General features: G+C 43.8%; 1 protein-coding gene across 1 annotated transcript; it reads right to left on the bottom strand.

The window, feature by feature from the left end:
• Positions 1-4,544: 4,544 nt before the first annotated feature.
• nfil3-2 (nuclear factor, interleukin 3 regulated, member 2) lies at positions 4,545-14,350 on the bottom strand. The gene is made up of 2 exons (XM_066642174.1): positions 14,095-14,350; positions 4,545-8,415 (listed from the first exon to the last, which is right to left on the bottom strand). The coding sequence occupies exon 2, from the start codon at positions 7,755-7,757 to the stop codon at positions 6,078-6,080; it is 1,680 nt and encodes a 559-aa protein (XP_066498271.1). The 5' UTR covers positions 7,758-8,415; positions 14,095-14,350; the 3' UTR covers positions 4,545-6,077.
• Positions 14,351-15,359: the final 1,009 nt, after the last annotated feature.

The following is a 15,359-nucleotide window of genomic DNA, read 5'->3' as shown; positions in this document are numbered from 1 at the left end:
GTTACAGATAATGAATGGATGGATGGATATTTTGGTCAAAACACAGGCTGTGTTCTAGAAATCGGTGGGGGATAAAAATCACAGAAATCCATCTAATACTTCAAAAAATATAAATAAAATAAAATGACCAAACTACTTACAGTAAAATAATTGCATTATTGTGTTTATTTACTTTAATGTACTTTCATCTCTGCTGTATTCCATTCATTTGCTTGACGTCACTTAGAAATTCCTTCTCAGTGATATCCAGCTTGGCCAATAAAACCAGCAGGGATTCTGTGTAACGAGACTCTCTTTGTTTGACTGTATATTTCCTTTTGTTTCTGTCGGTCTGTGTCTGTCTCTCTGTCCTGCTGCCTCAGAGCAAGCCAGGTAACACGAGAACCCCGTACAGGCTCCAAACTTTCCTCCACACAAGCCTCTGTTTAATGCAAAACCTCTCTCTCTCTCTCTCCCTCTCCCTCTCATTCTTTTTCTCAACCTCCTTCCACCCCATCTCTCACTCCCTCCCTTCCACACTGACCTACTTTTCCACTGACCTGTTTATGCAGCCTCTCCCTTGTGCGCCAATCAAAAGGGAGGGAGAAAAGGGGAAACGCAGCAGAATCCTGCCGTTCCCGGCGCCGTTGTTTGGGAATGTCACCTTGCCGATGTTGCAGATGCCGTGGCAACCGTGGGCAGAGTGCTGCAGAGACCAAACCTCTGTAATGCATTCGACTCAACAAAGACGGAGCATCACGCTCAAATGTGTTTCTGCAGTGTGCAGGGAATGTATTGGCGTGTTGGCTTCAAAGGTTTTGCTTTTTATGCCTGCAATAACCCTCGCACACACACATACACACACACACACACACATTGATGTCCTTGTTATTTTGAACATGACCTCATTTTGGATGCAGCAAATAAAGGATTAGAGAAAGGCAGCACATCCCAGAGGGATCTCTCTCTCTCTCTCTCTCTCTGTCTCTTGTTTTCTTTCTTCTTCTTCACTCTCTCTCTCTCTCTCTATCTGACCCCCCTCTCTTTTTTCTTCCTCACTGGCTCTCCTTCCTTTCTCTTCCTCTCCCTCCATCTTGCTTCTCTCCTTTTTTCCTCTCTGGCCTAGTGTGACTGTACTCTAGCTCCGATTGTGTAATGTTCCCTGTGGTGACAGGTAATCGGGCCAGAGGTTTCAGTTTAACAGGAATGCCAGCCAAAAGAACGGAATGCGATTTCTCGGACGTTCGAAAACTTAGTCTGAAGTTCAGATCTCCGGATGTTTCCTCCTTAGGCACCTGTTGACCTAGTTTTGGAAACACCGTGACGAGTCAACACAGATCTTGCCAGTTCTGCAGCTAAGGCCGGGTCAGTTGTCTCAGAGAAAACAGGGCCAGGAGGTTGTGTAACATCCTCTTTACTCTCCGGGCCCTGTGGTTAACTGTTTGTGTGTCATTAATGTGACTGCGGACCTGGATCTGACCTCCTTCTGCAGTTAAAAACACGTGTCAAGTCCTGGCACTGTGATTTCACTCCAAGGCCGGTGTTCTCGACTACAGTGGAAGAATATAGGAGCATTAGGTCATTTAATGTGGGGCTATATGTTGATGATGTGTTTGGAGGTTTAATTATAGTGCCTTATTATATAATTATATACTATTTTAGATCAATCAATCAGAGGCTGAGGAGTGCTCTACCCATTCTGCTCTTTGTACAAACAGTTATCCATACAGTTATTACTACTACTTCTATTACCTTTTAGCCCACAAAGTAACACAAAACTGATTCGATAGTTCACTTCTTTAAGCTATTGTTGGAGCTGCAGCTTGTTTGGAGAGATTCTGAAGACTTCAGTTCCAACTGTGTTGAAGGAACCGTTACAAATGAGGCTCAAATGAGTTGTTTATCTGCCAGCCTCTTGCTTGAATGTTATATTCTCTCTTACACAGTGCAGCAGTTACGTTATGGCTCCTCTATCCTGCCTTAAATGGTGTGGCAGTTACATTGTGGTGCCTCTGGTCCACCTTAAATGGTTTGGCCGTTAAATTCCAGTGCCTACCATGTATCAGGGTGTAACTGCCGCACCACTGAAGACGTCAAGGCAGATACAAATAAGTGTTCTACAGAACTGATTGATTCATTAGCAATGACAGTATCATATGGTCATAGTGTCCATGTGACTACACACAGTGAAGGAGAAGAAGAGGTAAAATGACACATTGATTCAGTTCATTTCTGTTACCCTTATTAGGTAACAGTCACTTATACTTTGTGTTAGAGTCTCGCATATGTAACTGTGTGCCAGTTTGCGTGCGCGTGTGTGTGTGTACGTGTGTGTTATGAGTGCCGCTCTGCTGCATTGCTGTGTCTGAGTTTAGCACCAGGCTGAGTAAGTAGGGCAGTGTTACGTCAGTGCAGTAAGCACGCAGCAGTAGTTCTGGGACAATGTGTGTCAGTGTGTCAGCGACGTCTCTCTCAGACTAACTCCACACAGGGCTCAGAGCTGAAAATTCCACAGCTCTACTGGCCCAGGAATGTTGTCTCATAACAGATTAGCAACATCCCTGCATTCCAGGTGCCATCTTTTTGTTTAATTCTTTGCCCAAATTTAAAGGTGAATTCTACTGAGTTTAGGTTAGAAACACAGCATTTTCCACTGGCCTGTTGCTGCCAAAATCTCGGACAGCAAAACTGGTGTCACTCTAGCCTCAACATCATAATAATGATAATAACAGGTATGTTAATAATCTTAATAATTATCCTCTTGCCGGTCTGAGACAAACAAACTTGTGACATAAGCAGCTGATGTGCCCTTGCATCACTGAAGCTGTTTACTCGCTTTTGGCCCATTTACAACGAAAAGCAAAAGAACCACAACAAAAAGAGCAGAAATGAATCATCAGTGGTCCGTGAAAGAAAACAAGATTTCCTGCGATACGGGCCTCGGAAATGTAGCCACAAAGTACCCAGATTAATACATGGTGTGCAAACACGTACTGAAGAAGAATCTTAAAACTGGGAGCAGTGGAAATACAGCATGTTTATACGTATACTAATTAAGCTTAAAAAATACTGCGTAGACAACAACAACAACAAAAAAGAACAGTCTAACAGTGGTGCGGGACACTAGAAAAATATAAGTGGTAAATTACATATTAACTAAGACACCCCTTAAACTCTGAAGATGAGGATAAACACATGCTTTCTCAGAGACTTACAGTGAATCAGCTGCTACAGCTTTCATTAACATCAGTGGATCAGTCAAGGCACTGCCCAGATCTGTCACACTAGCTCCCACTCTGGCATACTGATGAAGAAGGACGTGCCACCCTTCACACCCAGAGAGTGGTGCTGATTAATAAGAGGCATCAATGGGGATCGAGCCTGCAGTCAATGCTTAGACCACTTTAAATGGTATTAATTATCATGAGCTGGGACTGTTATATGACTTATCATTAGATGTTTTCCAAATTGTGTTTCTGGGTAAGGGAAACCCCCACATCCTGATACATGCATGTGCTGGGCTCTGTAAGCAGGGGAAATATGGGTCACAGGAACCAGCACGAGTCCCAGCCCCAGCACTTTCATCACGTTGTTGATGAAAAAGTGGTAACAGTGTCTTAATGAGGACTTTACAGGCTCCTCGGCAATAAACCAGTGCAAACAGACAAACAGACATGAGTCTTTTCAAAATGGCAGCTTTGCAAAGAAGGCAAAAACTTTATTTCCAGTTTAAGTTCATGTTCAGAGACTGGTCCATGCTTTATCCAAGTTTCAGACAAAGCAATGTTCAAATAATGTAGAAAATTACGAAAATAAAACAAGGTTAATGTAGTCTGAGGTTGGTATAATAACTGATTATTCATCATCAAAAGCAGGCTAATGATTGAGCTGTTATTACATTATTGCTGTTACCATGAGTCATGGTTGTAAATTTGCATAAGCATTAATAAAGTTACATAAGAGGGTCACCATAGACTCCTCTGTGCGATAAGCCCAAGCTCAAGTTGCAATTACTTATAGAAATGCCATTATATTGGTATTATTTTAACACGGACCTGGACAGGGAACAATCTTCTCCTGGAATGCACTCGTCCTGGTAAGAGTTTCCATTAAAAGACAAACCTAGACCAGGACTAAACTAGGAAACCAATCCTTTATATTATCATCCAGAGGAACATACCGTTTTTAACTATTTTAAAATGAACGAAATTAAAATGAGCAGTTGTAAAAATGAAGGCAAAACAGAGGCAATTTCTGAAAAGCAACATACTTTTTATTTTTATTTTTTTTTGTCATTTTTGAAATGCACCCATCCTTTTTCGATGATTATTAGTGTTTTTACATCACACATCCATTTCAAAACAGAGACCTGACAGCAGAGCTGCCGTCCACTCCGCATCTACACAAAAGTCTCGCTTGATTTTTTTTTCTTCTTTTTCATGAATCCATCGGCATAAAACACAAACGTCACTGATTTAATACACATTGAAAGAACAAGGGAAGGGTCAAAGAGGGGTGGGGTTGGGGTTTGCCAGTACATACCACGGTAAACAACAGAAAAAAGGAAAAAAAAGCACAGAATACAGTGTTGTCCAGGGGTAGGAGAAACTTTACATTTATACATAAGTGCCATATGTCAGACATGACATGTAGACTTGACTTTAAAATGAAGAACAAAAGGCAAGGGGTGTGTGAATCTGAGACACACAGAAGCAATAGCAATTGGTTTCCAATAAATGTATGTTTCCTTAATTTTGAGTGTTCATTTGGAGGAAAAACTACATTTTTTTATTCACTCTGAGGCACAGGGGGAAAGTGGAGAGCTATAACCAACTAAAACGTCCATGCAGATTTTGTGAAAATGTAACATCAGCTGGCTGAGGGGCTCAACTGAAGGTTTCGAGAGCATTGGGTCAAGTTCATGGCTGCAAACAGCAGCCTCCTCGTGCTGATGTAATGAGGACACCATTCCCGTCAACCAAAGCTTGGGCAATGCTAAACCTGTTTTTGTTTGTTACTCTATCTTTAAAATTCTATAAATATTCTTTACAATATTTTGTACCAAATATTGTGAGTTGGACAAGCTCTACCTCATGGGCCCTAGGAGAACTCCCTTATGAAAAGAGAGGAAAGTAAGCTGTAGCTTGTAACAGTATCAATCTTAAAATTTGACGCAATGGAGCTCAACTCTACCATTTTTTTTTTTTAAGGATTTGGGGCATTTTGATTTTTTTTATAAAAAAAGACAAGTCACTACTGAGAACTTTCAAAGAAACAATAAAAAAATTAACAAAATATGAATGAGTGGCATCTCAAATAGTAAACACATGGATACTGTACAGTTTTAGTGAAAGTGACACATGATTTGTGACGGTGAGCCATCTCTATCTTCTCTGCCCTCGTACAGTCTTTTATTTTTTTTCCTTTTTTTTCAACAGTGTTTTTGTTTTCTTCTTAAAATATATATTTATATGTAATATTTATATCACAGCAATATACAAACCAAGTGCTTGGACACCAGAAAGAATTGGTTGGGGTGAGTATGTTTGTAGGAGGATGAGAAGCATGTTAGAGGTATGAAATTTAAAGCCGTTGTATTTCTTTGGTCAAGGGAATGCTCCCAGAATGCTCAGAAGTTTGGTATGTTTTGTGTTCAATGGGCACCCTCTGATTTGGTTTGAAAAAGGGACCCATATCACTGCGGGTGCTTTTACGGTGTTATATTTACAGTTTGTAAGTGGGGTGCAATGCCTCAAAAACTGACTGATATTGCCAAGTTCGCTCTTACATTGACATCAGTTTATAATAAAGTAACAAGGGGGAAATGTGAACATTTCTCTTTTTGATTCTGATTGATCTGGAAGGAGATGCAGACAGAGTCTCTACAATATAATACAGTGCACACAGAACTTCTGCACACCTTTTGGTACTGAAAGTTTCATGTCCATGTCTCTGGTTCCCACTATAGTGAGAGGAGGCTAAAAGATAATGCCTTTGACTTGAAAAGAGGAAAGGGGAGTTGATAAAAGTCGATCAAGGCATTGAAGTAACCCTGTACACTGCGAAAGTCCTTTGACAGTTCCCAGAGTGTCCCTCGCTTAGTCAAGTCTCTTATTCCTACTGTTGCGTGCGCCAGGATCTTTCCTCCCACATTCCATCTTTCCTTCCTCTGTTGAACTTGTCTGCTTACAGAACCCTTCGTTTGGCTGTCCGTCCATTTCTTTACCAGCCTGCAGCTGATGGCTGGTTTGAGGCAAAGCCAGGTAAGGGTGCTGAGGTAATGGGTGAGTTGATTCTGGAGTCGCTCCACCATTACTGAGCGCTCTGTGCTTGAGGCGCAATTTGTGTGGTAGTGCTGTGCCTTTGACCTCAGCTTGGCTGTCTCTGCTTTGGCTTTGTGGGGAGGAGTTTGGACCCCCTGCCAGAGGTGACTGCTGGTGGTAGCTACCTGTGTCTGAACAAGATGACGACGGGCACTCGTCGTCGGTGGAGGCGTCTTTGTCAGAACTGCGGGGATCACCGTCACTCGAGGAGGTATCCTTTCCAGAACGACTCTGATAGTATCCTTCGTTCCTTGGTCCGCCTTCATAGGTCAGCACGGGAGGCTCTTCATCTTGAGGGCTGTGAAAGGAGAAGTGGTATAGCTGTGCCTCTTCACCTTCTTCTTTCCTATGAAGAAGATCTGGTGCCATCATGGCATCGGCTTTATGAGTATCAAGGGCTAGCGGCTGATGTTGGACCCTGTATGCTTGTCTTTCTGTCACTTCTCCTTCTGTGTACTCATAAGGTGGAGAGTCCAACGTCTTCTTCTCAAGCTGTTTGGTCACTTCTGCTAGGCTTTCAGTGCTTCCGGGTCCCTCTGTAGACTGGGACAAGGTCTGTGGCAGTGTGTGTTGAGTCATTTCCTGAGGTCTTGAACTCTCTACAGGATATGAGATGCTGCTGGAGCGATACAGGATGACGCTTCTCTGAGAAGCCTGCACAGGAGGTGCAGCAGCACTGATAATGGTCTCTTGATGTCGCCGCTGCTGCGGGTGATTATGATATCCTGACTGAAAGTTATGCTGATGATGTGATGTGGGCAACTCACGGTGGACATTGAACATGACCTGAGTTGTTGTGCCATTTGCAATTTCCATCTCTAGCCCTGCCCCTTCCTGCTTGATGTCGTAGCTCATCGGCTCCGGACTGTCACGGGAAGAGCCATCAGACATATCAGAAAGAGAACCTCGAGGGGAGTACTTTACTAACTGGGCACGTCCCTCCCCTCGCCCAGACTGCTCTGCCTCTGAAGAATCAGAGTTCATCATCACTTGAGAACTACTGGAGTAGCCACTAGGATAGAAATGACTGGAAGAACTAGAAGAGCCTCCAGAAGATCCACTGACTGTTCCCCCAATCTGCTGGCTCTTCTCCATGTAGGAGGCTGCGCTGATGAGGCCAAACCGGAGTTTTAGCTGCAGAAGTTCAGTTTTTAGGCGTACATTTTCATCGTTCAGTGCAATAACTCTGTTCTCCAGGACCATGTCGTTGAGTCGTCGCTTTTCCCTAGAGCGTTTGGCTGCCTCGTTGTTCTTGCGACGCTTCTCCCAGTAAGAGGCATCCTTCTTCTCGTCAGAGATGAACTCACGCTTGCGGCGGCACGTCATGTTTTGCTTTGATTTGATGAGGCGAACTGGACGAGTGTTGCCTTCAGGTGAAGGAAGAGGATTGTTATAGTCTGAGAAGGTTTCCAGGTTCTCTAAAGTCTTGCCTCCACTCGAATTTAAGCTTTCCATTGTTCCTCAGTGGGATCCAGTTTGGAAGCTTGTTGTTACCACTACAAAGTTTGATGGGAATATAAGGGACGGGGTGAAGGGGAAAGGTAAGTACCAGAATGGTCTTAAGATCCACTTCCTTTTAGTAGCCTTGAGAAGGACTAAGTAGCTGGATCAGCAAAAACTTTATGAGGTGTTTCAGCTCCAGGATGGGTGAACCTCATTGATTTAGCTGATGATCCTGTAATACAACGCTGGGTAAAGACTGTGCTGTTTCAAGTGTCCACATTGGCTAAAAAGATCAAGAAGAGGTGAGCCTCTGTAACAGTTTCCTGCATTTAACTAATATTAGAGGGCCTCAGTATGAATGGTGTTTTCCACTCTGCCAAGGCCAAATGTGCCAGAAAACAGTAATTTTAACACACAGCAAACCGAACCAGGTGGAAGAAGTTCTTGATGTCTGGAGAATGTGACACAATTAGCTTAGAGCCTCCCTGACCCCTTCTCTTTGTTTGTTTTCAGCTTTTTTTCAACAGGGCTGTGTCAAGCTGTCAAAGATGTGCCCCAGTGCTCCAGGCGTACTGCAGGATGTAGGTCACTCAGTCTGTCTCAGCTTGTCAGCCTCTTGGGGAGGGGTGCAGCCTCTCTCTGAAACTCCAGCTGGCTGTGCGATAAAAGGCTGCGGACACAAAGGAGGGGGAAAAGTAGATCTGTTAATCCCTCGAGAGCACAAGAAGCACTGATCTTCAAATACTTGAGGAAATCATTTACGTTTTAGATTTTCACAGTGTGAAAAATCACTTCATGCCTCTCCATATGTCTGGAGAATCAAAGGGTTTAGGAATGGATTGTCTTACAGTGTCTCCCTCATATCCCCTCACCTCATGTCTGGTTTTAGTTGGACGGTAACCCATGGCAACCAGTGAATAGTCTCTTGAGCCTGGTAACCACTGTCTGACCTCCTCTGCCTTGCTATTGATCTCCTCTGTCTGTGACCCCTGACCTATGCTCTCTGTCTAGAAGTGGTCTATTATGACGTAATGGGCTGCCAGGCTCTTAACATTTTAAAAGGTAACATCCTTCTCTGTCTGAATTCCGGTGAGTGACATGCCATGACTCTTCTTTGCTTAAAATGAAAGCTTACACTGAATCCATCTGTTGAAAGACCAACACTTAGTGCTTACAGCATTAATCACCCTTCGTATAGAATTCCCCTACAGGTCTGAGAGCTGGAACCATAACTCCATGTCTGGCAAATGTTAGCGATGAGCACATGATTTGTTTTTACATTTTGAAACATTAGCTCCTATTACATCACTGAGGGTGAGGGATCCAGAGCGAGGCTAAATTATAAGCTTTTGAAACATTAACACGGATGTTACTGATTCTCCTCTTTGGCTCCATGGCTTGAACGGTCTGCTGAATAGATCTGGGATCTGGCCAGCGTAATAGATCTTTCAGATACAATCGTGTAAGTTTCCCTCTGTATCTGGGTCAAGAGTTAAGATTCCAAAACATTCAAGCTGGAAAATACAACCAGATATGCTGGATGTTTTCTTTCTCTGAATAAACCACTAAAGTCAAATGGTAGCTGATGAAGGGCAAGATCCATTTGTTTAACAATGAAGGACAGACAAGAAGCTCATTGATGAATGTGGTCACAAAAGATAAATAGAGGTCAATCCAAAAGGCTAAGCAGGTCACATTGCACACTTTTTGGAGGCCTTCTATATATAGGTCAAACCCCCGTTTGGAACATGGGTGGTCCCAAGGCCCTGTCTGGCTAAAAGCAGGTTCAAGAGGAACCTCAGTGAACCCTTCACCTGCTCTTTCCTGTGATCATAGTGTTTTACAATGGTCTAAAACAGGTTTAAAAACAACAGGCTTAAATTGGAGGTGGCTGTTATTTATTTCTCCTAGTCATGTTCTGGTTACATCAGCATAGCACAAACACTAGGCTGGTAATATTGTCAATGGATAGGTTAAGAGCTCATGTGACAGATGGCGCTTTGGAGATATTGAGTGGAAGAATTTAATACGAGGATTCTCGTTTAATATTGTGCCCTGCGGTGCACGGGGATGATTTAATTTAATAACACTTGAGACATCAGAGGGCAGGCATCACAATGTGCCACTTGTGTGTGGAGTAAAAAAATATTCTTGGTATTTTATCTTGTTTTTCCTTGAAGGCATCATTAAGAGTCAGATGCAACCCACACTAGCCATAGTTGTAATTTCAGTAGTGTGTCAGATCACTATCAATTGGGTCTTGTGTTTCATTGGTTGATACCGACCATCACAAATATTAGAGCAGAGCATTCTAATACTGATTCCCATTTATGATTGTTTAATTGTCCAACCTGAATTCATCGTCCTGCTCAGATCACAGGCACCATCAGTGAACTGTGATCATTTTTGACTTGGCTTCAAAACTGCATATCTTTCAATCAACTTCCTATCATACCCCTATACAGGTTCTCGCTGTAATGAGTTTCATTTTGCCTTTTACTACTGCTGCATAATCTTCTGATCTGGGCTCTTGTTTACTCCTCAGTTTAATTCTCTTGCCAGGCATCAAATTCGATATTACATAACCACAACACCATCACATGTCTCCAATGGGGTTAAAACACAACTCCCCTGTCTCACACAGAGAGGTTCGTGCACTGGTTAACGCGATATTGAAAGGTTAGTAAACCGGGACCATAAAACTGTGCTTTTTTGGAGCTCAGGGCTGAAAAAAAGAGACTTTCTCGCCTGCTGGCCCACTGACCCAGAAACCGGGCAGCGCATGAGGCAATGCTGGCTTCTTTCCCTCCCTGCACTCAAATATAGGTCAGGAGTACTTCGGCAAGAGCTGGAGCAAAAGAAAGAGAGCGGGGGGAGAAGAGAATTGGCTAAAAATAGAGGGAGGTGAGAAAACGGATTAGAGGAGAATGAGACGAAGGAGGCGACAGACAAAGCGGGGGGAGAAAAGCAGTGCGTGGATGTGTGCAGTCAAAGAGACTTGAATGCCAGCGATTCTAACAATGAAACACCTAACTATCGGCCTAGACTCATTCATATGTCTGAAAACTGAGTGTCAAAAAACAGTTTTTGATGTTTCCACCACCACATGAGGTGATATAGGCTAGATCCCCAAATAGCTCTCCTTTTTTCCAATAAAAAAAGATATTAGCTTGGTTTCTTCAAAAATGACTAATAAATAAACGTAATAAAACTAATAAATGTGGTAATATCAAAGCCCTCATCAAAGTATCAAACAGAAGTGTATTGCCAGCTGTAGGTGGGTTGTTTAGGTGAAGTTTGACTCAACACCTGCAGTACTATTAATAATGAATTAAGTTTTATTGCTTATAATGAAACCAGATACGTTATTGTGTATACTGCGTATTGTACAGTGCAATGCGTTATGCAATCACAATATCCAGGTATTACTAGATCATGTTTTAATTATTGTATATATAAAAAGTATGAATTAAATTCTGTTAGGTAATAAAACCCCCAGCTAAAATAACACATACACTTACTGTATGCATTCAAAGAAAAAAGCCACATACACAGACACTAGGAGAAGCTACAGAGTCTGAGTCTGGGCGAGGCATGGAAACTATAATTCAGCTCGAATGTTTTGTGCACGTGTTGCTTTGGGCTTGTTTAAAGTAATGGAAATAGCAGAGAACGGCGGTGGTGCAGGGTTTCAGCCAAGCGACTGACCCCTGGGGTTGAATAATGTTTGCCACGTGGGGGGGAGGAGAGAGAGGGGGGTTCTTTTCTGCCTGAAATTCCCCGTCTTAGCTTATCTTCCCAAGAAAAAAAGGGCGGTGAATCTCGGACAGCCGGGCTCAGATCCAGGCCTTTTATAAACACACTCATATCACCCTCGCCTCACTCGAACAAGGAAAAAAAAAAAGCGGCCTGCCCCAGTCCATGTGTTGCTCAGTCACATGCACTCCCCTGCCCTACAAAACTCAGAGATTTGCCTCTCCCTCTAAGCCACATTGGCACAATAACCATGCGGCTCCTCCTCTGCAAGTTTTTTTTTATTTATCACCCCCCCCCCCCTCTCCCTGGGCCAAGAAATCCCAAGAAATTCAGGAACTAACCCAAAGAGACGATTCTAAAAAAGTCAACTTCATGGCCATACATACATTAAATCAAACAGAAGTACGTACACACACACACACACACACACACACAGAGACTAGCCATTTACTTTGTTGTTCCCCTCAGCTATATATGCTCCACTGTAAAAGGAACTATGGCCATGAAAACAATAACATGTGACCGTCCTGAAAACCACAGCAGCACCAGAAAAGTTAGATATTTATAAAGAATAAATCCTGATAGGATCATGTTGGGCTGGGTTCAGTGAAGTGGATTTAGGGCCATTTTAAATAGATACCCATCCAAATGTTAATGCTAGTTTTGAACGTGGTGCTAAAATAAATACAATTCATATTCGAGTATTGTGACACACACACACACTGTGTTTCCCTCCCCTGTTTGATGAGGACTCGCCCTGTTTCCTCGTTGTGTGAATCTTCTTTGTTATGGCGGCGAGGGTTTATTTTGGTGGGGTTTCATTGCTCCTGCTCCCTCCCTCTCACTGATATTGACCTACATTCAGCAGCAGCGCTCTCAAACGGGGTGAACACGGACCCCCGCTCTTCGGGCATGTGTACCACAACACTTTGGAGGATTTCCGTCGATTGCATCACCTTTTCTGTGGCGATAGATGCATTCACAACGCGGTCATTTTGAAATAAGGCGAGCGATGTTTCTCGAGGGGCAAAAGGTGTCAAATTGCGTAACGAGCCAGCTCCGTTTTTGCTCACATTGCAACCGCCCGGGCTTCGCTGACGTAATATATTTGGGGTTGGTTTCACTCGTAGCTCACGACTGCTGCCTGATATTAAAGAAGAGAATATATTTTCCCAGGGGTTTTTATTATCTTACATAATTGTACTAACCGTTTTAACAGTAAATCATTCATAATACTGCAGCTGCGTTTTGTACTGGGACTCAGCAGCGACCGTTGGGCTCCAAGGCAACGGCTTTGGTAAACCCGACCGGTTAGCGCAGCTGACGTAAACACACTTTTACTCAATTTCGTCACTGAAAACACATCCACACGACAAATGTGTATATATCTGAGGTATTTTCGGTGTGATAAACGTCAAACAAATCTCAACATATGCTCTCACTCAGCGCCCGAGCTAGTCTACGTAAACCGTGACGTTATTTTTGTAGCTAAAATGTTTACATCCTGTGCTGTGGCCAAGGTCTAATTTACAGACATGCCCTTACAAAACTCATGTATTTTAGAGGTTCAGCTGTAACTACGGGTAAATAAAGTACAGCTGAAACGTGGTGATAAGTGTGTTCGTGAGACGTGTGGAGGTATCTCGTGCGTGGCTTTCCGCGGGGGGGGTTAGCATGTTCAGGCTAAAATCGACCAACCGCCCCACACATCTCAGTGTTTATGTTTATTAATATGAAGCGTTCCCAAAAACACATTCACGAGTGCTAATATTATTCATGTGAAATAAGACATGGCAGAATCGCGTTAATTCCCTCAGCTCCTACTACTGAGGGCTAGCATATTTCAAAAGTTTGAGACGTAAGATGTTAACGGTCTAGCCCAGTCACGGTTACTTTATAGATACAAGGGTCGGTTCGGTTGTAACGTTAATGCCCTCTGCGCTGGAGTCAGGAAAGGGTTAATGGGCTCTGACACTGGCAAACACAAACACCCGCGTTAACCTCCACAGAGGCCGGCCACACGTGACGGACAGAAGCGTGTCCGCGGTTCCCTTCCAACATATGGAGCGAGTCACGAACCCTTCTGGAGGATTTCACCCCCTCAGAACCAGGCACCGAGAACATACGCTGTTATTCCAGGGAGTTTCATTTACGAGACGCGCAGTGGGTTTAAACAACGGGGATGTAATGCAGCCACGAAATAGCCGTGAAGTAACACAGGCACGTGGCCAGTGGTTAAGGCTTGGGTTAACTACATGAAGCCCGAGAGAAAGCCTCGCCTTGGCATGGAGGGGAAAAAAAGAAGGGGGAGAAAACCCTAGTGTAGTACTGAGGCCACGTAAAGCAGGTAGAAGCAAACAAAAGCTTTGCAACAAGGTGCGCCAACGCAGCGCTGTCTACTAAAACGCACTCGAAATCCACAATTTGAATAGCAACGTTCAGCGGATTGCGTAATTGTTTCCACTGTTTCAGAGCGCTGCTGACCGGCTGCCCCCACAGACGCACGTAGACACAGAGACGGACCCTCCAAAAAGCGAGTGCATGTGCGACAGAAAGCAAGAAAGCGCACGTGAATGTAAATAAATGCGCTTACCGCTGTTTTATGTTCCACGCGCAATTCTGCAATGAACGAATCCAAGTGAAAGCTCTCGCGTCGCTCCTTTACAGGACTCAGTGTGCTGGCGTAGGGCTCGAGCGCTCCGCTCCTGGCTCGTATGCGGGCATGGGTTTCAGTGGCTCCTCTTGTGTTTTGGTTCCTCGTGTAATGTTGTTGAACTGCTCCAGTGCTCGCGCTCCCTCCCTCCCTCGCTTCTGCCTGCCTGTCTCCAAATGTATGTTAGTAGGTCACTCGTTGCATAACAGGACGCTTTGGGTGCCTAGTCACGTTTTCGCCTCTCTCTCTCTCTCTCTCTCGTATCCTCGAACCCAGAAAGAGAGGGAGGGACTAGGCGCCAGGCCAGGCTAAGATACAGGGCAAATAGATGCACATAACACGGTTAGTGGAGGGATAGATAAAGAGAGAGAGAGAGAGAGAGAACTCGAAACCTAGGAAACAAGAGAGAGAGACAGTTTTAGAAACAAGACCTCGGCAGGCGATATAAAAAGTACCCATTAAAGAAGAAAGAAGGACGGGTGGAGAGTGAGCCGTGGTGTGGTTGCTCTAACGTGTTCTTTAGAAGTGCGCACGCATTTTTTTTCTTGCCTTTTTTTATTGTTTGCTGTTCGACAACCTCCCAGTGACGCAAGGGCTGTGTCTTGTAATACCGAGTAACACGTTTCATACATTTCGGTACTGTAAAACAGCTTCACAGCAAAGTGAACACAACACAAGCGACTGTGAAAGGGTGAGGGTGTGCAATGCATTAAAAATAAGGTAAAATAATGATTGCTAATTCAGTACAGTTCAAGTAAAGTTAAACTGACCGAAATGAAAGGACAATAAAAGGTTATTTAAAGATTACTCTAATACCTCATACAACACATTATCTAAAATCCTTAGGTTTATTTACATAATACTTAGCAGCAAAAATGCATTATTCTGTATAGCATTTGTCGTACAGAGGAGCGTAACCTGGTACTTCAAGGATTGGGCCTACGTTACATTACAGTGTTTTACAACGGTCAATACGTTCATTCATTATCAGTAATGACCCAGTTCAGGGTCGTGGTGGGTTCGGACGCCACACGGAATCACTGGGCGCATGGTGGGAACACACCCTGGAGGGGGCGCCAGTCCTTCACGGGGCGACACACACTCACACATTCACTCACACCTACGGACACATTTGAGTCACCAATCCACCTACCAACGTGTGTTTTTGGAGCGTGTGACTGCGACTCTACCTGCTGCGCCACTGT

This window comes from Hoplias malabaricus, chromosome 13, assembly GCF_029633855.1.
Source record: "Hoplias malabaricus isolate fHopMal1 chromosome 13, fHopMal1.hap1, whole genome shotgun sequence".
NCBI classification, from domain to species: Eukaryota; Metazoa; Chordata; class Actinopteri; order Characiformes; family Erythrinidae; genus Hoplias; species Hoplias malabaricus.
Note: the sequence above shows the minus strand (reverse complement) of the source record. Positions and strands in the feature narration are given on the sequence as shown.

Excerpts from the sequence above, each read along its gene's own strand:
- nfil3-2 (XM_066642174.1), bottom strand. The coding sequence starts at position 7,757 with ATGGAAAGCTTAAATTCGAGTGGAGGCAAGACTTTAGAGAACCTGGAA.